Consider the following 21,871-nt stretch of genomic DNA (forward strand, 5'->3'; position numbering starts at 1 on the left):
CTAAGTGTCTGTACACCTTGACATGCCCCTGGAAACACTCTGTTTTACTTGAATCCATGTAACGTTTTTCACGAGTAAAAACGAGGGGTATGTCAATGTGTTCGTGTGCGCGAGTGGCTTTTCCCATGTATATGTGTTGCGTGTGCTTGAATTAAAGTGCCGCAGAGAATATAGGAGCGCCACCGAATCTCACGGCGTAAGCCACGTGAATCAAACAGAAAGGGGAATGGGAAATTGGTTGAATGTCATTTACAAATTTCAGTTGAACCACGGATTATCACTCTATCCCTCATCAGGCCTCCCATTAGCCATTGCACAGCCAGTTGTAAACCATGAAGAAGCCCAGAATGGCGTTGGAACAGGTGTTACAGGGATGTGCCAGTGACCTGTTTTCATTTTCAATCGATCTGGCGCTCTTCTGAATTCAAAGAACAAGGGGAAACTGTTTTGGCCAATCACTCTGGCAATTTAAATTCAACAGTTGATTAATTTGAGTGAATTGTCACGGTTTTTTTTGATAAGGGAGTGATGTGCCATTGGAGCAATAAATTTTCCAGTTGAATGCAGTCTCGGGGATAAAGGGAGACGATAAGAATGTTACAGCACTCTCCAATCGACCATTCGTGATCATGATTCGTTGGGCGGATGACGCGATTGATAAAATAATAACGAGTGACAACTCCATCCTTAAGTGCAACGATACTGTCGACGACAGGCAATTATCACTGAGCTGTTATGTCGACGATAATTGTGACAATGAAGACACTGGGGATATTACATTCACCTCGTGTCTGATCAGCATCATTCGGGGAATAAAGTGGTTTGGAGAGGGCGCGGGTTACCGTAATAATATAAACTCAATCGATGGTGCAAGCATTGATAAGATATTTCAATACTATTTTGGTATTTCAAGGGGTTGGAAAAGGTGTGAGTGCGTTTTGGGGGGTATTCGCTTGATTTTTAACAGTTGTTGGTCAATTGGTGGCGGATGACTCGTTCGGGCACACCTGGCGTTGTAGTATTAGACATTTATCTAGTTAATATACCTGTGCTTCGGGGACTTAAATTGTCGTCGTTGACGCGTCGTAGACGAAGACGGTGGTGCTCTTGGTTAACTGTGATTAAACGTACGATTGTCGTAATACCGTGATGGCGGACCTACCTGATATGTCCCATCTTACACCGGAGGAGAGGCGAATCATCGAAGGAGTTATGATGCGTCAGAAGCAGGAGGAAGAGCATGAGAATGAAATTATGAGGTGATTATTCAATATTTTTCATACCACAAGAAATTAACTCCCTCACAGTAAAAAACTTTATTTGAGACAAGTTTATTATTTTCAATGCATCATATCATGAGTTTATTACGTATAACCGAAGTATTCCAATAGCTTATTTTAAAGCATGAAACGTTCTTTGGGTCAGGTGAGTTGAGATCCGGGGGAGAATCGGAACATGAGAAATGAAGCCGACGTATAATCCACGAGTTGTTCAACTTATTTCGTTTATTCTCTCGGCATTTTTGCGGTATCGTCGTTCCACCGTTTTGTCGATTACTCATTTCGTACTTGTGCTTCTTCCACCGTTAGTTCCACAGTTACATAGATCCTCGGTCTTCTCATCCACCTACCCTATCTCCATTTGAGTAATAGCTGAGGGGGAATAGAAATGGGGAGGAATGATTAGGGAAAAATTTTACAGGCTTGGATAGGTCGAGGGCGCACGTTCTTTTCGCCCGGGGACACAAAACGTCGCTGAAATATAATCCTCAGTTGACGTTTCTTTTACCTCACAGTGTATACCTTCTCTTTTGGTTGAAGCCCCTGTATGATGCACTGTGGAGGCGATCCTTCTGTCTCGTCTGGCCCGAGGGCCATAAACTCGGTATACCTATTTCGTCTATGAGCTTGTTGTAGAAAAAAGAAAATGATGAGAGAGGGGAACCAATGGGCTACGGTATATTCTTTTCCCTCTCCTTCACTTATTTCCACAAGCGCTTTTCCTCTTTGGGCTTTAATACCCGCTCGTCCTCGATTCGCAAGAGTATCTCATTGTGTGTTCACTGCATCGAAGACACCCCCGTCCTTTAGCTACTTTCTTCATCCCCTTTTCATCCCCCTGTTTTACCCCTCTATTCGATCCCCGCACCCGGATTTAATTCCTCAAATGTTTACGAACTTGAAAACTCTGCACTCAATTCAACTTGTCGGGTATCCAACAATTTGTCTTCATTCTGTTCTTCCCAAGTTTTTCCAAATTTTTGTCGTTTCGCGGGAGGAGAGACTCCATTAATTATTCGATAATTCAACAGCCTCATTTTTACTATTCTAATATGACTGGATTGTTGGACTGAGTTCTACATGGAGAGAAATTCTTTTGGAAATTCCGGTGCTACCATGGAAAAATTCCGGTGCCGCTACTGGCAATTTTACGTAGTAATGTGCAAATTTCTATCTTGTGAATGTTAAATTCTCACATAAATTCCCCATCCCTATACCGCAAAAGAAACTGTTCATTCGTCTCTCGATTTATTGGGTTTTCATTCTCAATAATTTCTTCTTTTAATCCTCAATAACCATTACTCCAGAAGAAAAAATGAAAAATAGCCATAACTCTCCTGATGACCAGATGAAAGATCTTAATCCGCAATATCGATTCGACCATCAAACCCAATATATTCGATCCGTAAAAAAAAAAAATTCATGATTTTCACGTAGATATTGATCAAAAGCACGAAATTCATGAAGATGCAGCAGACTGAATCCTGATGTGTGCATATTCGAAGTAGTGAGGCACGACAGCGATTTAATTCTATTTCAGTTCGCCTACCCCCCAGGACAAATTGAGTTTCATCGATGGCAAAGGCATCAGTTCCTCTCAATCTCCCTCTCACCCTCTCGAGCATTGAATGCCTGTTCAACCCAGAGGTCTTCACACGTGAAAGGTCTCCTTTCCTTTGAGACAAAAAAAAGGAGAAATTTCATTCTCTTCCCTTCTTTATTTTTATTTTCCTCGAGAGGTCGAGATAAGCATTGGAGGTTGCACAATTTTCAGTGGTTTGGGACAGTGGACGATCAGATGGTATCCACAGCATTGTGCCCATTTCTATCTCACCCTTGAAGATCTCCACATTTCTATCGTTCGTGTAAATGTTAGCCCACTCCCTGGCATTTCTATTTGGCTCTTTTGCCCACCCACCAGCCTAGGTCCCTCCCTAGGTGATGCACTCCCTTTAAACCTATTTTCCTCCGCTATTTTCTCGGGAGGAACCGATACGGGCGAACGGTGAAATCCTCTATTCACTTCCTAGGCTGGTTTGCTTCTTCTATCTGTAACCACGAGGGAGTAGGGGCTGGGGTAGATGAAAGCCGAGGAGGAGCAGATACCGACATCAATGTGATAACTCGTCTTCACGACGTAATCTCTTGCTCTTTGATATTTCTCTTCCTCGAGGTACTCCACTGAGAAAAAAAATTGCTCGTGGAGGGAAGATTATGGGTAAATATTACAGATCTTTTCCGATAATCGGGAGATATTTCATGTGAATGGAGGAATGGGGAAAAATTATTGATTATTGTCGCTGATTTTTTGGGTGGGGTTCAGCAGCTCGGAAAAAACATTTTTTTTTTCGTCCGAAGGAACTCATTTTCCTCATTAACTCGTTTCTCGTTTTTCTGCAATCGCTGGGGCAATTTCCATAAACCAAAGAATAGACTAATCATGCAAGTCTGGCCCATTAAGCTACTCTGAAGTTGTCGAAAAGTTGGCTTGATCACCCTCTTCCTTTTCACTGGGACAGAGTCTAATATCGAAGCGGTCGCGTGCCACTGAAACTCAAACACTGAGTACGAGATTGAGGTGGAAAGGGATGAGGGATAGAGGGGATGGGGGAATGATGAGTTTGAGGGGTGGTGTAAGGGGTCCCTTTGGTCGTAAGACGCAGGATATACTCGGGGCTTAATTTTGCGCCATGGCAAAGGTGCCAGCTTAATGGACGAGGGGGAGTGGAGGGCTGGACGCTTTCAGGATTGGTTTACGAGCCGCCCACATTATCATGTCTGATGTGCATTTGCCATCCAACGAGTTTCCGTCCTATTTTTCATGATGCTGTTTATCGCTGATGGTTTATGAAATTTTTTAACGTGGGATATCGTTTGAAGTACGGTGATGGGCTCCAGGTGATTGCAGTGGGCGATATTTCAGTTATCTTTAATAGTTGAATGGATTTTAAATGAAAATGTCTTTTTAAAGCCTTCGACGTGGAGGCAAGAGTGTATACCGATTTTTTTTTTTGGTCAGTGTCTTTTGATGTACCCGAGCTGAACATTTTTGTGGATTGATTGGGTGATTAATGCATTTGTCTTTGGTGTGAATTTGCAGGCGAAAGCAGGATGAGGTACAGATACTTGAGGATACGATACGTGCACGCTCTGAGAAACACAAGAAAGCGGGTATAGAATTGGACGCAACGTGTCACATATGCATGAAAACCAAGTTTGCGGACGGTGTTGGGCACATCTGCAACTACTGCAACATACGGTGCTGTGCGCGTTGCGGTGGCAAAGTCACCCTCAGATCGAACAAGGTAAGAATATCAAATATCAAATATCAAATATCAAATATTTTCCAACAGATGAGGCTGAGTGGGTGGGTGGGTGTTTGGGTAGGTGAGGAAAAATTTTTGTTGACAATCGATGCTGGCGATAAATTATCAAAGTTTCCTCGCGTCTGGAAACTGAAATAAGTTCTTTTCATATTTTTTGCCGTGTGGAAAAATGATATATCCTTGGTCCGCACTTTCGTGTATCCCCCGGGCATTTTGCATTATTGTAAAGTTATACGTCTTGAAGCTTGGGAGATCAGTGGATACAAATGAGGGGTGGAGAAATGTTGAGACAGCCTTGTCTCACGGTTGTCATTTTCTTTTAGTCTGTCTGATTGACAGGATTTTTTTTTCTTCTCCTCCGGCCTGCAATATCTCGGTGACACACCTTGACACGGGATGACCAGATATGTGGGTGGGGTGGAAAGATATTTTATATTTCAAGTTTTCTCTTTCAGCCTTGACATTATCAGTGTATTTTGAGAGGGGTAATAACGGCCCGCGGTGGATGCATTATTGCAGGCGGATGTTCCCTATTTTCAGGGAGCTTTTGTCCGGATTTTTTCATCATTGATTATCGGTATTCATATTTTTTTCAAGCGTCCTGGAATTTTTTTCATTTTTTGGCAAAGCGAGGCTGAAACTAATTAACAGTATGATTATCTGTTCGTTATGTGGGCACGGAGAGATAAAGTCGACAAAATTAAAAAAAATTTTGTCGACTTTATCTCTAAAAATTAAAAAAAATTTTTAAGGAAATTTTGAGAATTGGAGAGAAATGACCTTTTGTGCCGTGAAAAATTACGCAAAGTGGCACAATTCGCCAATTACTTTACGACAATTTTTAGTGAACTTTTTCCCAACCCCCTGAAAAAAAAACAAAGCAAGAATAAATCATACATAAAAATAATTTGTCTGCCCCCCCCCTCCCCCCACCCCACCCCACACCACCCAAATTAATTTACCAGACAGTTCAGAATTGATGCAAATGAATCGCAACAACCGGAACGTCAAAGCGCGACACGAGGAGTCCCGTGGTGGATGGGAGAGGGCGAGAGGGATGATACTCAGCATTACACAAGGTCGTTTGTGTGTGAGGGAGAGGAAAATTGAGTCCGGGGGTAGGTTAGCCAAGTTTTATATCCACGCTTTTGGCCTCGGTCTCTCTCTCTGCGTGGGGGCCTATGAATGGGGCGCGTCCCTGCGTGACGTCACTGGAGGCTTGTGCGCCGCGTCGACGAGTGGGAGAGCACCCTCTACCCCCTCGTCACACCACAGGACCAACAGAGACAGAGGCACAACCCCGAGGAAGACTGTGGAGAAATGATCCGATGTAGAGGGGATGGCGGTGGGCGATCCGGGGGAAGGGAACGAAGGGTACGTGACGCAACATATTGATCTAAGTTTGGGAGGGGGGTACATGCGAGACGAGAGGGCAGAGGGATGAAATACAGGCCGCCTCGTCAGACCCACATACACGCAATTCCACTCTCTCCCTCATTCCAACCCACCGTCACCCACTGCCACCCACTGCCACCCACTGCCACCCACTGCCACCCACCGCCACCCACCGCCACCCACTTTAACTCAAATTATCATCCCACCGTGTGCCCATCGTTTCGCCCATTCTACTGTCAACAATATATATTTTTTAATTATTCCCTCCATCACCCACGTGACACCGAAAATACCTTGACATTAGATTAATGGACGTAAAATCGATTGCCGGGTAAATGGAGGAACAAAAGTGAAAAAGAAAAAACACATTTGTGTCATCGTTAAGATCTTTTTAACGTGTCACTTTCGCTCGCGGTGTTGGGTATGACGGGGGATGAGTGGTGAGTGGGTGGTGGGTGGCTATGAGAGATTAAAATCTGTATGGACGACGCGTTTTAGTGTCCACGGTAACAGCTATTACCACGTGTCACTGGGTGACCAGCCAAGTCCCTATCGATAGGCCCTGGCGTTTTATCTTCAGAGCGATTTACGGTGCAGGTCCACGCCGACGGTGTATGTGGATTTTTTTTTTCACCTTGGATTTGCACACACACTTTCACTCCTTTATCTTGCGTTTTTTTTACGGTCGTTCTCGGTCTTTCACGTCCACTTGGGCTACCCCAAGTGAAAATTATCGATCCGGTTGGCGACGACGTGGTCGAGCCCACGGGGGAGGTGAGGAACGCGGCAAAGTCGGAAGTTTCGTTAGGAATTTCTGGGAATTTTATTTTTGTTATTTTTTCTCGTGTCGATTGAAGGGATAAGGGGATGCGGGGGTGCGTGTGGAGTTGATTTGACGGTTATTTGGGATTTTACTGGTGGTGTTGTTTATGGGTGATGTTTGAGTGGGGGGCGGGTAAAAAGATGTGGGTTTTCAATTCAGTGGAGCTTCTGCAACGCTTCCGCAGTGCGATCGATCAAAATAACACGGGGAAACCGTTGGGGTTTGCGAGGCATCTCCTGTGCAGACGCGGTTTGTCTCGAGAATCCTGCATCCTTCGGTATCTTCTACATCGGAGAAAAAAGGAATCAAATCGGGAAGATAGGGGGAGTTGGTCGAGAGGGAGGGAGTTACCGGGGCAAATCCAGTGCAGAAATGATTTTTAGGGTATCAAGATCAGTTGGATTCCGAGGAAGAATAGCCGGGGGACCACTTTGGGGTGAAGGAGCTTGGAGAAAGGCCTGCAATTGACGGTAATTCCAATGGTATCGAACTCTATTCGAGAAGGCATTCACCATTGCTCAGTCTATATACACCAGTTTCGTAACTCCCCGGTTATACTTTCTCGTGAAAGCCATTGCGCAGTCAATCATTGATGAAAAAATTTATTTCGGAAAAGTCACGTTGTTCCTCCAAACATCCAGCTCCTGAGCTGGAGTAAATTTTTTTATCAGTCTTTTTGATTTCTGCCCCCTGTGAGAGCAGCCGTTGGTTGATGTAAAAATTAGATTTTGGAAAAAAGTCATTTTCCTCCACCAAAATTCGTAGATATCGTCTGCGAGGTGAATACATGTGAAATAATGCTGTCGTCTCATAAATGTAATATATAGATCCGACATGTCCGCGTTCAAAAGGCAATATATGAGAGATATTCGTGTACATACATGCACTTAGAATTGACATATGTGTGGTATATAGATTTTTTTCCCCGGTATATCCTTCACCGGCACTATATATTCGTTGAGCGCCAGGAATTTTCCTCCCTCGATGGCAAACTCCTGAGAACTCCTGAGAACTTCTCATTTTTCCAGCGATTTAAAATAGCTCGAACCACTTGGATTGTGTAATCTGAGGGATACTGTCAAGTGCGATCAGGGGAGATTATCCGGGTGTATATCGTTCCACTGGGTATAATTAAATGCAGTCTCACGGAGTCTCGAAATGTCGAAGCCATTTCCACCAGCTCATCTAGCTCTCCTCCACCATGAATTTATGCCAAGACACGAGTTACTGCAGAACAGCATTGATACCTCAGAACTCGAGCCGAGTAATCAGTCAATTTCATCAGATAACTGTCAATATTCCGATAAATGCGTGTAATTTCATAGCTGATGTCTCTCTGATGGTGAGGGAATTAATTTCAAGTTGAATTAGTTTGATTTGGGTGCTGTGTGCATTTCAAAGAGTCGGAAAGAAAGGTGATGGGAGTTGAGATTCTTGGGAGGTGAGATAACATCCGTCACTGAATCCATTGTTCCTAGGGCAGGGCTGCTCTACTGATGATTCAAGAAAGCTATTTATCCCTCTCACTGAGAACGTAAAATCCTGAATGCTCAAGACAATGGCACTTGGATTTATCCACCATTTGGATTTCATTCCACCCTGTCTAATTCATTGGGTCAATTCTTAAAAGATGGGAGTAATTAATGATGATTAGGGAATGGGCGAAAGTTTGATGAATAGTTTCAAGAGTTTTTAGTTGAAACTTTCACGAAAGTCGAGGAAAGGATTTTCTAGTTATCAACGAGTTGACGCAAAAGGACTTCGTCATTGGAATATTAGAATTTAATGAGAGAATCTCTGGGGATTATGAGTTGTAAGATCAAATAGTTTATGTTGTAAAATGGAAAATGTTTCTCACAACAAGTTGTATTGAAAATTTCTCAAATAATTTCCCTCTTGGCAGACATTTGATTGCAGTCTCACCCGCCTGAATTCGATTACCGATTTCTCCAAGTTTACCTCAGTTTGAACCAAGAAAATGGTAGAGACAATGGCGGTAATTTAATTTCGATTTTAACACAAAAAGAAGACAATCGATAAAGTACAACTGCAATTGTCGTCGTTGTGTTCGATTCAAGAGGAGGATGGGTGGTTTTAAAGCGGAACGAGAAGTTTACTGTCTGTTGGTGCTTGAACACACATCAAGGTATACGAAAATGTACACAAGGTATTTCCAGCGAGGGGATGAGAGGTGAAATGGGTGAAATGGGTGGAGGGCTGTTGGCATTGGTCGTTTCGGAAAATTTAACGGTCGCACTCAGTGAAGAATGTGCCATTTCGATGTGTTGAGAATGGGTGTGAGACTAGATGTTGGATACAAATTTTTATTGCCACCTTCTTTCAGTCCTACCGAATGTGTTGCTCCAATCGATAATTCTCACCCGAGTCCCTCAATCACGTCGATATAGGTGAATAAAAATCGAGAGAGGAGAGACCGAGGAATTTATGTAATGTTGCATCAATGATGTGTTGGAGATAAACTATTATCGATATTCCCTCATTTTACGAGTGTTATGGCGAGGTTGCATCATGCTCGACGGGGTGGGGTTCCATTCCCATTTCATTCAAACACCCTGACGAAATTTCATTCCAGTGGCTACTTTAGTAAGCCTTTTTTCGCAATCTCATTCAATAGAGTTTATCTTGATTCTTCTTTCATTCCTCGGACCGTTAAAATTGGGGGAGAAAAAGAAAACTATTAAGCTCTTTTATTCAACAATATGGAAGGGGAGAGAAACTGGCGACTATTGTTGGGATAACAAAGAAAATTATCGGAATTGAGTCAATTGATTTTTTTTTTAGATTATTCACGGATAAAAACTATTTCAAGGAAAAGTTGAATTAAGTTTGAAAATAATGTGGGTGGAGATTGTTTTGGGGAATATACTATTGGGGATGAATTTTGTGGAAGACTGGATTGTTTTGGAAATGGTCCAATTGTTCTCAAGTTATTAGTACCGGGATGACTGCGCTGGATATTTCGACTGGAGGAAAATGTGAATTCGTCATAAAATTGATGATTGAGCCAGAATGAATTTTAAAAGATGAAACCGTTGAATTGTTGCAGGTCATATGGGTGTGCATTCTGTGTCGAAAGAAACAAGAGCTCCTCTCGAAAACTGGCCAATGGATGGTGAAATCAGGTCTGGGTGCTGCGGACGAAGCGATGCTCAGGCGAATGCAGGAGGATATGCAGGGCACCCCGGGCCTTTCAGACTTGACCCAGGACAAGAGACCAAAGCTGGAACGTGCTCACAGTGCTGCTGAGAAGGAAAATCTACCGCTACTCCAGAGTAGTGGAAGTCTACTCAGACGTCAATACTCCCAACAGGAGCAGGTGAATCACTCTGAAAAATCTTTAAACTTTTTTATTCTACCCTCTCTAACACCCTCCAGTGACTCTGGGATTATATTTTCCAAAGTTACTGCCAGTTCCCACCAAACTGTAGAATCAAAGTTTCTACCCTCTGATAGCTCGAATTTGGATACCCCCGGCTGTCGTAACTCGGAGTGCATTATCGGTGAAAGTATCAAGTTGTATCGGTTTGTCCTCGATAATAAGAGCTCCTTCCACTCGTGCTTAGACTCACCTAACTTTGTGCCTGCCAGGCAAGAAAATTCTTCGAGCTGACGAATCCTTTCTTGTTCAACGCTGTCTATTTTTTCAGAAAGCTTTTCACCATTTTCACCGTGCCCACCTTTTCGCTGAAATTTATCCTACAATGTGATTAATACGATAGATCATTTCTAACTCTTCAGTTTTTCATGTTAATTTTCTATGAAAATGATAAAATCTATAGTTGCGATTCAAAATATAGAAAACAATAATTTCCAGGAGAATATATTGTCAATATTTATTTATCATCATAAGTTTTATTCTCTGGGTCAATGGCTTAAGCCCTCGGAGGCGTTTTGGTGTAGCCATTATCGCCGGAAATAAAGAAGAAGACTGCGTTTATATGGCCGCGGGGTGGATTTGAGAATGGATCGATCATCCAACAGAGGACTAATGAAAAAGTTTCGTACGAGGACGCGCCACTGGCCGAAAGCCATTAAACTCCAGACGTTGCATGGTTCGCCAACCTGTTCCAGGAAATTGCCCTTTATTTATTAACGTCAAACATACTGTTCCTCTTGCGCATCATTTGATATTTCTCAATTCAACCATTTCCGGTGTTACGCACTTTGTAATCCTTTTAAGATATGAAATATTCAAGTTGTGGATTCTGTGTACAGATGCCAATGCGCAGGATGTCCACCAGCGACAGTGGAGTAGAGATGTCCGTGTCACCGCACTCTAGAAGTCTACCAACTCCCCATGTTGTTGTTGGTTCCTATCCACAACAAACACCGAGACATCCGGCTGCCTTTCCCGAGGATGATCCTAATCTTTATCGTGGTGAATTGGATGGACTCATGAGAGAACACGCTCAGTCTTACCAGAGAACGAGACAAATTTATAAAGTGAGTTTATCATACTGCAAACCTCATCACGTTCTCATTTTTAAATTGATGCAATTTTCAAAAATGTGTATTCCCCCCCTGAAAAGGAGAACTCGGATATTTCAATGGGCTACCCTCACTCTGGAGTAGACTCGTCTCGAGTTCATCTGAATCAGCAGCACTCGGTGCATCCAGTTCAAGTTGGGCATCCCTCCCAGCAGTCAGCTGGCACTGGTCCTGGTTCTCTTCACCAACAGAGGAGTTTCAGTAGCAGTGAGGAGGAGCGCAGTACACCGGAGTGCGCGAGTGACGAGCCCGACGAGTCCGAGAAGGGTAAGTGCTCTGTAATCACTCACTCCAATTGCCTATCGCTCCCAATAATGAGATTTCAGGCCCAGCGAATAACAGTAAACATCCCCAGCGGAATATTTCCCTCCCGAAAAAAGTGCAACCGATTCCTCATGAAAGGTAGAGATCGTGGATTTCCACTTGAGGTGTCTACTGACTCGCCCTCATATCCCCCAGAGAAAGAGGCTCAGGGTATAGTTGATTAGACACAGGCCTGGTGAAGCGTGTCGAGGAACTCAGCCACGTGCAAAGAGTAGCTGCACTCGGTACAGGAATATCCAAGGCCTCCTTTCCCACATTCCCACATACATTTCCCCCTCTGTTACCTATTTTTTTTTTTTCATATTTCCTACGTTCCCATCGTCGCAGGGGTTGGAAGAAGGTCAAACGGTAATTTCAATCTTGGGAATCTGAAAAATAGAAACAGAGGAACTGATTATTATCTCCAATTGGAGACTAGCAAGCTCCAATTGATTCATGTTTGAAAGAAAGTGCAGTATATTCTCATTTCTTCTTAATCGAAGTCAAAGACGCTATGCTAGAAATTACTAGTTAACTACCCATGAAATTCCAATTTTTTTCTAATAGCGTAGTTGCGTGATCTTGAATTTCTTTTGAATTAGGTTCTTTCATATTCGTTATGTGCGTATGTTGTAAAGGTCGGAAGGTCGTGGTAATTTAGAATGAGGACAACACTGAGAGGTGTCATCATCGCAAATTATAGGCAAACCTGTCTGGAAATTGATTGCTATTTTTGCAGAAGTGCTAGTTCGTTTGACATAATTCATGGGAAAAAAATATTCGTCCGAAGGAATGCATTATCGGAAAATTCAGCTCCGTAATTTTAATCGTTCCTGTTCTCATTATTCCCGGCATTGCCAATCTTCTGATACGTTTCTATTTACATTCACGTGTTCTATCCGGTGTTCAGAAACTCACGCAACCAAAACGATTGCCCACTATTCACCATCAAAAATAAATAGAATATCCCGCAATCGATATCTCTTTTGAAGAAACTTTTATCCTCTGTCTGCCCCTTGGAACAACTCACGCAATCTTGACCCTCAATTCTTATAAGAATAATATTTGGGTTTTTCAGAAATTTGGAAAAGATTGTGAAACATAAATTATATATTTTTTTTACATAAATTACGTCAATCGACGATACTCGCAGATACGTTTGAAAAATATATTTTTTTTCTTGTGGGCGTGTCGATCCGGGAATTTTCCCCTAGCTAGCACTTTGCGCCCCTACACTAGCGTTGGAATTCCTCTCTACAATGACTCTCCGTGTTTCCTCTCAATTTTCTATGTCACGAGACCTGAATTTTCCCCACAAATTCCTAAAAATGTATTAAAAACCCAATACTATCTACTAAATATACCCAGCACAGCCCCATAAGAAAATTGTCCTTAAAATTTCAATTAAAACTCTTGAAATTTTCAAGATTATTCCCCCCGACTGATCAATCTCTCGAAAATTTCTCGAGCAATTTACCTCAAAAATAAATTCATATCGAGAATATTGAAAATCCAAATACATCTGCTACTTGAAGAATTTTTTACCAGTGAGTTATGACATTCGATTTGGAGATTTTTTATCCCCCAATATTTAGCATCTGCAATGTGAATCTCCGAGTGCTCCCCATAGCCATCCGTCCCCGATCCTCTAGGATTCCTCTGAATCGTCGCCTGCCACGCATAAATCCCGAGGCATCCCAACGTGGCTCTGAATGGAATAGCCGAGTGCAAGAGAATCAGGAGGAGCGGGTTGCGGATGGATGGGATCTCAGAGAGAGAGAGAGCGTAGACAGACCCCATTGTATACACATTTACCCCCGGCTTGCATGCGATTTCGTCTGGTGGGTGTATACATAACCGAGAATGTAGTATCCTGCGGGAATCCAGTTGTTGGGATTCTACCTTTTCCCCGGAACCGTCGTTGCATTGATCCTTGGGAGTTTCTACCACCCCCTGGCACCCTCTCTGTCCCACCCTGTCCCTCCCTGTTCCTCTTTAACCCCCAACTGTACAGTTGGAGCCACTCGCCTACGCGTTTCCGTTGTGACGTCACGCGGCCAACACGTGGGCGAAATCAAACATCGCCTGCAGAGCCCTCCAGGAGTCGCAAGCCCTCCCACTCTCATCTACACCCTCTTGCACCCCTCTGGTCCATTCAGAGGCCCCCGGAATTCCCTCAGAAAATCTCCCGTCACGCCAGCTCTTTCCGTATCTTACCATCACCCCCTCACACCTCCTCACCCCTCCTCACCCCTCCTCACCCTCTCAGAGGATGAAAGAGAGAAACTATGACGCACGGAGTCTTCTCACCATTTTTTTTTCCCATCATCCCTTCCGCGTCTTCATCATCATCATCACCATCCCGGAATATTCCACTTTACCCATTTCACTTACACCGTTACAAATTTTCGCTTCAACTTCATTTGCAAAATTCTGCAACTTTTTTGCGATCTGCCATTCCACCGGAATTTTACGGATTCTTATCAGTGAATATTCTGGATTTTTTGCATTTTTCTGGTTCTTCAAATTTTTTAAATTATTGAAATGATTAAATTCTGGAATGACTGAGTGTAAGATTTAATTTCTATTTTAATTCTGGTAACTAAAATCTCCCCAGGTAGACCAATAATAGGGGGTGACTTTTATTTACTCAGTGAGCTCTCCGTGATGCAGGTGGGAGGGTGGAAAAATGTGTGGAAAATGTCAACAGGATGAGAAAAATAAATGCGAGAATATATACTGATGCACCGACACGTCAGTGAACGGTTAACGATTGTGATCCTTCTCACGTGCGATATCTTCCGTGGGTGATATACAGTTGTAGAGGAAAACTGCAGTTGGATTATATGACAGTGCGTTTATGGAAGTTTTTTACTGCACTTCGTTAAGGGATGTATGGAATTTCGCAGGGGTGAGTGAAGTATTCACCTGTTGATCCAGTTTTTCCATCAGTCAATATTTAACCCCAAGAGTTCACCCATTATTTCCCTCTAATCTGCCCCAGACACTTAATTGTGTCGACGATTATCCCCATAATTCTCTATTTATGGATCGAAGTAATAAGATTTTATGAACGATCGGTTGCACTTGATATATTTTCCGATAAAAAAAAAATGTAAACCAGGGCATTTCATGTACCAAGACGTAGGTGTGACAGAATACCATAGGTCTCTCAACACCTCGATATAAAATAATCTAGTAATTATTCAATACTTGGGAAAATATGAGGAAGGAGAGGACGTTGTTGCTCCCATCAGTAGATGCACAATATATTACCATGTTTTAGAAAATAGTATTTAAATAGTTTGTAGTGAGCTTTGATAAGGTACACTCTAGGAGGTAAGTCGATGTTAATCAAGATGTTTAATTAATTTAAAAAACTGCATCTCCCAGCGGAAATTCATTTCACTCGTGGAGTGAGGGGAATAAATTGGGGCTAACTCCTTCTCCCCTCATAAACCAGAATAATAATCGTTCTCATACATATACGGAAAATCCCCATCGAGAGATTATACTTTACGTGGACTAGAATCATTGAAAGATCATCCCCGCCTTTTTTTTCACTCCCTCTCATCCAGATACACCGACTTGGGGGATGAGCAAAAGAAATTTTTTTTTCAAGGGGAAAATCTCCACTCCTCTTTTCCCTGGAAATCCAAATATTTGCCAGCATAAACAAATCGCACTCTCATTAGTTTCAACTGGGTGAATGTTTTTTTAGTCTCTCGTAGGGGATGAGAGTGAAAATTCTGGAGAGAGTAATAATAGTGGTGAAAATCCGGGAAGCGTTTGTGGGAGTTTTACGGGATTCTACGCGGGAATTTTTCATGAAATCTCCGGTGGGGGCGGCGGGGGGGTGGAAAAGGGGGTGGATGGGAGGTGTGATTTATACGTGGTAAGCCGGTGTCATCTAACTTTTAAATTAAGACCCCGGAGGCCCCCGGACTCGGTCTCCAACTCCGTTACTACTTCTTGCACACGTTCTGGGGGCGTCTCACCATAGCTATACCTTTTCTACTTATTTTTCTTTTTTTTCGTTTTTTTTATTTTCCGGGGGAGGGGTGCCTCAGCACATTCGAGTCTCTATTTATTGCCTGTGTTAAATGGAGGATTCGGGACGTGCTAACGTAGGCGTCTTTCGGTTGCTGGGGGGTTAAGCGATGTTCATGACTTGATTTTTCAATTTTACGTCTGGTAAAAAGAGGGGTGGGACGGGTGGATTTATCGGATCTATGGATTCATTCGTTTAATCATTGGGATTTTTTTTACTATTCACTGTTCGAAATTGGTCGTCTATTGGCTTTTTTAGGAAAAAAGTTGAACATTTATTTATTTAGCCTAGATTTACATGAAAATCTCCAGTTTTAGTCAATTTTCCCGGTGAATGAGAACTTTCATGAGCGACGTAATCTTACATTGAATTAAACCCCACAATGTTGAGAATTCAGTTGCAGTTGTTGCTGAAAATTAAACAAATGTCTAACAGTGTTGTCCCGTTTTGAATAAATTTCGGTAAATTTGGAATTCTCCTGGGACATAAAGGAATTGTTTTCGTAATTAGTTTTCGAGATTCGAAATTCTTGTGTTTACCGAAAATTTCATTAAATCCGAATTTGGCAGTTATCCAGATGTCGTCACGTAAATTTTCTCGATCGTTTCAGCAATCGATATCTCCGTTTTTTCGATGGGCATAATTTTTATTTTAAAAAAAATAGAATTTTCTTCCCACGGGATGCCTTTCAAAAGAATTTACAAATATAATTTTTGTCTGTTTTTACACAATCTCTCCCAAATTTCTAAAATTCCCAAATAAGAATTGCAGTTCAAAATTACGTGGGTGGTTCCGAGAGGCAGACAGAGGAAGTGAAGTTTCCTTCAAGAGAGATATCCATTGCGGGAGATTCTATTTATTTTTGATGATGCATAGTGGGCAATCATTTTGGTTGCATGAATTTCTGAATACCGGGAATATTGAGAACTGCTTGAACGATTAAAATTTCGGGGGAGAAGTTTCCGATAATGCATTCCCTCGCTCGAATATTTTTTTCTCCAAGAATTATGCCAAACGAACTAGCACTTCTGCAAAAATAGCAATCAATTTCTAGACAAGTTTGTCTATAATTTGCAATGATGACACCTCTGAGTGTTGTCCTCATTCTAAATTACCACGACCTCTCAACCTTTACAATATACGCTTTTTCTCCGGTGTACCTAAGAATGAACTATCAAAAGAAAATGTAATTATTCAAAACAATACCCCTTTTATTGCATCCAGAAATTGACAAGGACAATTCTGAAAAGAAACCATTCAAACTACTGTACATTCCCTCGAGCTCGGAATTACGCTAAAGACCATGTAATTACTGAATATATGAATTTATTCGACCGTATTGTCGGACAGAAATCCGCAATGCTCCTTTAACATGGCTCGAAACTGGTCGTTATCCATTTCACTGGAATCCCTTTTCTTTTTACTTTTTAGATTTTTTTCAGGATCATCCGATCGACTAAATATTCGCCACGGAAAAGCGTACTGCGGTATTCAAAAGACAGTGGAGCCATGATGGGTGGTCAGGGGTGGGAAGGGATGGGAAGGGATGATAGGGTGATAGGAAGGGATAATGGGAGAAAGAAAAATGAAAATGGTAGTGGTAATACGTACACAGCGCACGTGCAAATCCGCACAGGTACATACACAGCTATTGTCACTGATACATAGCGGAATATTCTAATATGGGATAGAGCTAAGGAGCAGGGGAAAAGGGGAACTTACACGCGATGCATACGGGAGCCAATGGTGCACCGATCGTGCCTTCAATTTGTCATTTTTATTGGCCCTTATCACAATCTCGGGTCTAGAGTCACGTGCTGATGAGTCGTGAACGAGAATCCGCGTCTCATCTTTTCCTTTCCGGGGATTTCAACCCTTTCCTCTGCAGCGATCAAGCCAAACTGTAAAAATGGAAATTTTTGAGAATTTCAACCTGATGATTTAAATTTTTTATTTATTTCTTTTATTGTTCTTCTCTAGTCCACTCGGTGAAGCTCAACGATTTGAAGCATTCGCTGTGATCTGATGAATTTTTATTATAATAATATGCACTGGGATTTTCTCGAATTTCTTTAAAGTGAAAAATGGAAAAATTATTGTTTGTCAAATTTTATTGAATTTCACGTGTCTCAAATAAACACGCGATTCTAGGTGAAAAACTGGTGCCAATAGTAGCGAATCCAAGGAGTCCAAGGGACAAGGCAGGAGACCGAATAAATCGTCAAGCGATGCTGGACGAGAAGATGAAGAAATTTCTCGCGGTATATTTTCAATTAAAAAAGGCTCGATCGATCAGTGTCACGAATTATATATTACTCCATACTATTAATTGTCATCGTTTGAATTTCTTTGAATATTTCCATTACTCATTATTCCATCGCTCGCAGACTTACCTATAAAACTGGCTAGAACATTATTCACTCACTGGAGTAAAATTTCTATTTCTTTTTCATCATTCCGATATTTACTGTGTGTAAATCGTGGGTATGGGGATGCATGCGTGTCTTCCTCGTGTATGAACGTGCATAAAAAACTATTTTCACATCTTTATCACTATGTCTGTGTGAACTCTTGAATTCAATCGAAAATTCATCAATTCTATTTACTGTTACTGCACTTTGAGGTACACTACCATTTTATCTTTTATTATTACTATAATCGATATCCTCTCAGCCTCAACCATCTCCTTCCAGCCAATTATTTATTTAATACACACGAAGTCAAGTGAAAAAATGGATATGTTAAGGCATTTTTTACTAGTTTTTGGGGTATTAAAGTGTGTGTAATGGTTGACCTCACAGCTAATTAATTCCAACTAGAATAAGTAAAGTATTTCATACAATGCTCTTCATTCCTCCACACCAAGTTCTAATGAAAACATTCAACTACTAGAAAATCGAATACATCAGACCAGAACAATCCAAACTTCTCCGCAAACACGATATTTCACGCTTTTCAACCTTCTACCCTCAGCTCTTCGCCGTCAGGACGTCCGCACAATTCTCTATATCCGCACACACTGTATGTTAATGTCTTCCATAAATAAACATAATTATTACCATTTCCCACAGGTCGCTACACAAATGCAATCAGAGCCACAATACAATTTCCAATGAAAGGATCAGATATTTAAAAATATTCTTACAGCCTCACGCGTGCGATATAGGAGATAGGGATGGGATTATTTAGTATGTAGTTAGAAGTACTTTGCAATACAATATCAGAGAGAAACTACACGGAGAAAAAAATATAGGGATATTGTAAAATATACGAAATTGCGGGGAATGCTCTGGTGTTGTTTAATCAAGTGAACGAGTAATTGAGACAAAATTTATTTGATGATAGAGAGAAATTTATCATTCAAGGGATTTTTTTGCTTGTTTGTTTAATTTTTCTGGATTAATATCTAGAAAAATCTTCAACATGAGGAATTTTGTTAGTCATGAGATAATTATTAACAACACCGGAGGGACCAGTCATTTTTCCTGAGATGAGAGGAAAAGTCGAATTTCTCTTTCGTTTTATCGTGCTGCATAGGATTGAACGGATTTTTTTTGAATGACGTAGTTTTGGGCGAGGAGAATAAATGTATTTGTCTGCAGTAAATTTGGGCGGGGTGGGGCGTGTTGATAGAGTTTAGGGTGCGAGCACGGTAATTTTTCTTCTATTTTTCTCTCCGTGTAGGAGTTCTTGGATCTACTGTAGGGAAGGGGTACTATCATCATGGGGGAGGCACATCATCGATGTCCGGTGGTTCACGTAGACATGGATCTCACAATGGACATCATGTTACCGGCTCCATGACCATTGAGTATAATGGCCATCATCCACCGCGAGAGCCTCGAAAAGAGGAGAGTACCCTCGTAAGGAGAAGCTTCCGAAGAAGCGGCGACGAGTGGCGCGCCGACAGTCGGAGGTGCGTTTTTTTTATTCATTTTATTTTCAATCCAGTCATCCTAAACTACCGGGTATTTTTTTACTATCCCCAGAAATGCGCTTACCAAAATTAATAAAAATCATTTACTCCAATCAAGTCTCAAGTGGACAAGTGCCTCAAGTAGCTTCAAATATTTTTTTTGCTGTGATTTCGTCTCTAAGTAATTTCTCATTTTCAATCTCTGGGAAATGGACTGTTAAAAAAATTTTTTTAATTCAATCTATTGAAAATTGAAGTGAACTTGATATTTATTTTTTATGAATTTTAAAATTCCGAGTGAAATTTGGTTTGAATTTTTAACAAAAAAGAGCGATTTAATATTGAATTGAATAACAATTTCCAAATATTCTGAATAATGTAAAATAATATTTTTGGTAGTTTTCAATTTGTTGAAAATATTTGTTGAAAAAAAAGTGTCAATTCAGGACCAGCCACAAATCTAGACGCAACTTTGAAGCTCCATTGACCCAATATATTTCGAGAAGTTTAAGTTCATTTGATTTACAATTGAGATTTCGTCAATTGAGTTTATTTATGTATAATTTCCCCCGTGAGAGCAAGAGGCTGAAGTGTATGAAAGAGAGGCAAGCAGAGTCGAGGACGGCTTAGCTCGTAAAAGCAAAGAATCTTGAAACGACTTTTTTAAAATTCCTCTCCCTCACGAATTATCAAAGAATAAATTGGCCCAGGGTAAAAGACGTTTGATATGAATTTGAAGCGAGGCTCGTTAACCAAAGAGGCGCAAAGAGCGAAAAAAAGATAATGGAGAATAACAAAAAAAAAAAAAAAACAAGCGTAAAAGACGGAACGATCGATGGCAAAATTGAAAGGACAGAGGAATCCATAAACTAGGGGTAGAAGAGCAGTGCAGGAGGTCGTGCACTCGTGTACCTCGGAATCGAATTGACTTGACGAGATAGCCGTTCTCGATCTGCGAGTGAGAGACAAAAGCATTGAGAAATAGGAAAAAAAAGCTTCCGTTCGGACGCAAAAATAATAAAAATTCTGAAAAAAGAACAAGTGTCCTGATAAAAGGGATTTCTGAAGATAAAACGCGCGCGCTTTAAAAATAGACAAAGAAAAATAAACAATTAAGCAAAAAACATCAGTAAGCAAAGATGAATAGAGCAAAAAAAAAATTAATTAAGGTTCACTGAGAGGAGGGGGAAAAAGACAGTGAGATTCGACGGTGGGACCAATGTAGGTGGCTCACAGGAGGACTGGTCTTGGGAGGCTGATCGTCAAGGTAGCCAAGACAGCGCAACCAAAGACTCAGGAATAGACACATCGAGTACATTTACAAGCAGTGAAGACAGCAATCGCGGTGATTTACCAAAGGTACGAATAAACAGGACAACCGGCGGTAAACTCAGTGAAAAAAAAACCTACCACAAAAACCTCATGATTTAAAAAGTGGGGCGCAATGTTAGAACTCAAGTAGTTGGAGCTAAGCATACAACGAATTTTTTTCATTAGTTTTTCAGTTGTAGTTCTGCGAGTTGCAAAATCTCCTTCATCTTTCTCCATTTTATCAAGCGAATTGACCAATTTTTATTTTATCTATTCAATATTTTAACGCTGGATAATAGGATAGGAGATATTCAAACTTTTTTGCACATTTATTCATGAACCACTGGAGAGATATCGCGGGGTGGTTGGGGTGGGGGAGATGAGTTAATTGAAAGAGAAAGGCGATTAATTCAATGGTTGATAAAATGCTATAGTTAATTGAGGATTGATTTTTTTTTACCTGCTCCGCTGGTACTTTTTTTTCACCATTCCTCCACCAATGACAATTGAAGTTGTCTGTCAGGATGCTTAACCTGATTTCAATTAGACAGCATGTTACCCAGTGCTTTGTGAAGGAGAGAGATTGATGGAAAAAGATGTTAACAATACGAAATTGGCTACGTGTAATACATCAAGGGGAATTGAGCACACGAAAAATTCACCCTTTGATCGACCCAGAGGCACTCAATTCAGCTTCTCATTCCTTTCAATTTTTCTTGTGCTGTGTTTTTTTTTTTCACAACCGGGTGGAGGAAGTTGTCGGAAAAATTATGTAGCTGACCCTCGAGACTTCCTGGGATTTTTGGCATCGAGTCTAGACGATCTGGAAGCAGACAGGATTCTCTCCAGGATTTATCATTTATTTCTCTCCTTGACAGAGTCTGGATGTGAGTTCCAAGAAAAGTACCGCAGTGGAAAAGTCACTTGGATCACCGAAATCTTGGACATTGAAAATTA

General features: G+C 41.3%; 2 protein-coding genes across 2 annotated transcripts in view; both read left to right on the forward strand.

The window, feature by feature from the left end:
- The first annotated feature begins 250 nt into the window (after nt 1-250).
- LOC105262933 (regulating synaptic membrane exocytosis protein 2-like) lies at nt 251-21,114 on the forward strand. The gene is made up of 8 exons (XM_011298840.1): nt 251-1,259; nt 4,381-4,585; nt 9,892-10,161; nt 11,061-11,288; nt 11,375-11,600; nt 19,372-19,603; nt 20,773-20,962; nt 21,109-21,114. The coding sequence occupies exons 1-8, from the start codon at nt 1,150-1,152 to the stop codon at nt 21,112-21,114; spliced, it is 1,467 nt and encodes a 488-aa protein (XP_011297142.1). The 5' UTR covers nt 251-1,149.
- LOC105262786 (regulating synaptic membrane exocytosis protein 2) overlaps nt 19,554-21,871 on the forward strand; it is a 29,819-nt gene continuing 27,501 nt past the window's right edge. The window contains exons 1-2 of the mRNA XM_011298564.1: nt 19,554-19,603; nt 20,773-20,962. The gene's annotated coding sequence lies outside the window, so the exon portion shown is untranslated. The remainder of the gene's footprint in view (nt 19,604-20,772; nt 20,963-21,871) is intronic.

This window comes from Fopius arisanus, unplaced genomic scaffold (assembly GCF_000806365.1).
Source record: "Fopius arisanus strain USDA-PBARC FA_bdor unplaced genomic scaffold, ASM80636v1 scaffold00011, whole genome shotgun sequence".
NCBI classification, from domain to species: Eukaryota; Metazoa; Arthropoda; class Insecta; order Hymenoptera; family Braconidae; genus Fopius; species Fopius arisanus.

Bases quoted from the DNA above. Each gene is read 5' to 3' on its own strand.
- LOC105262933 (XM_011298840.1), top strand. From the start codon at position 1,150: ATGGCGGACCTACCTGATATGTCCCATCTTACACCGGAGGAGAGGCGA. The intron at 10,162-11,060 runs GTGAATCACTCT...TTCTGTGTACAG, and splicing joins AATACTCCCAACAGGAGCAG to ATGCCAATGCGCAGGATGTC. The intron at 11,601-19,371 runs GTAAGTGCTCTG...CTCTCCGTGTAG, and splicing joins GCCCGACGAGTCCGAGAAGG to GAGTTCTTGGATCTACTGTA.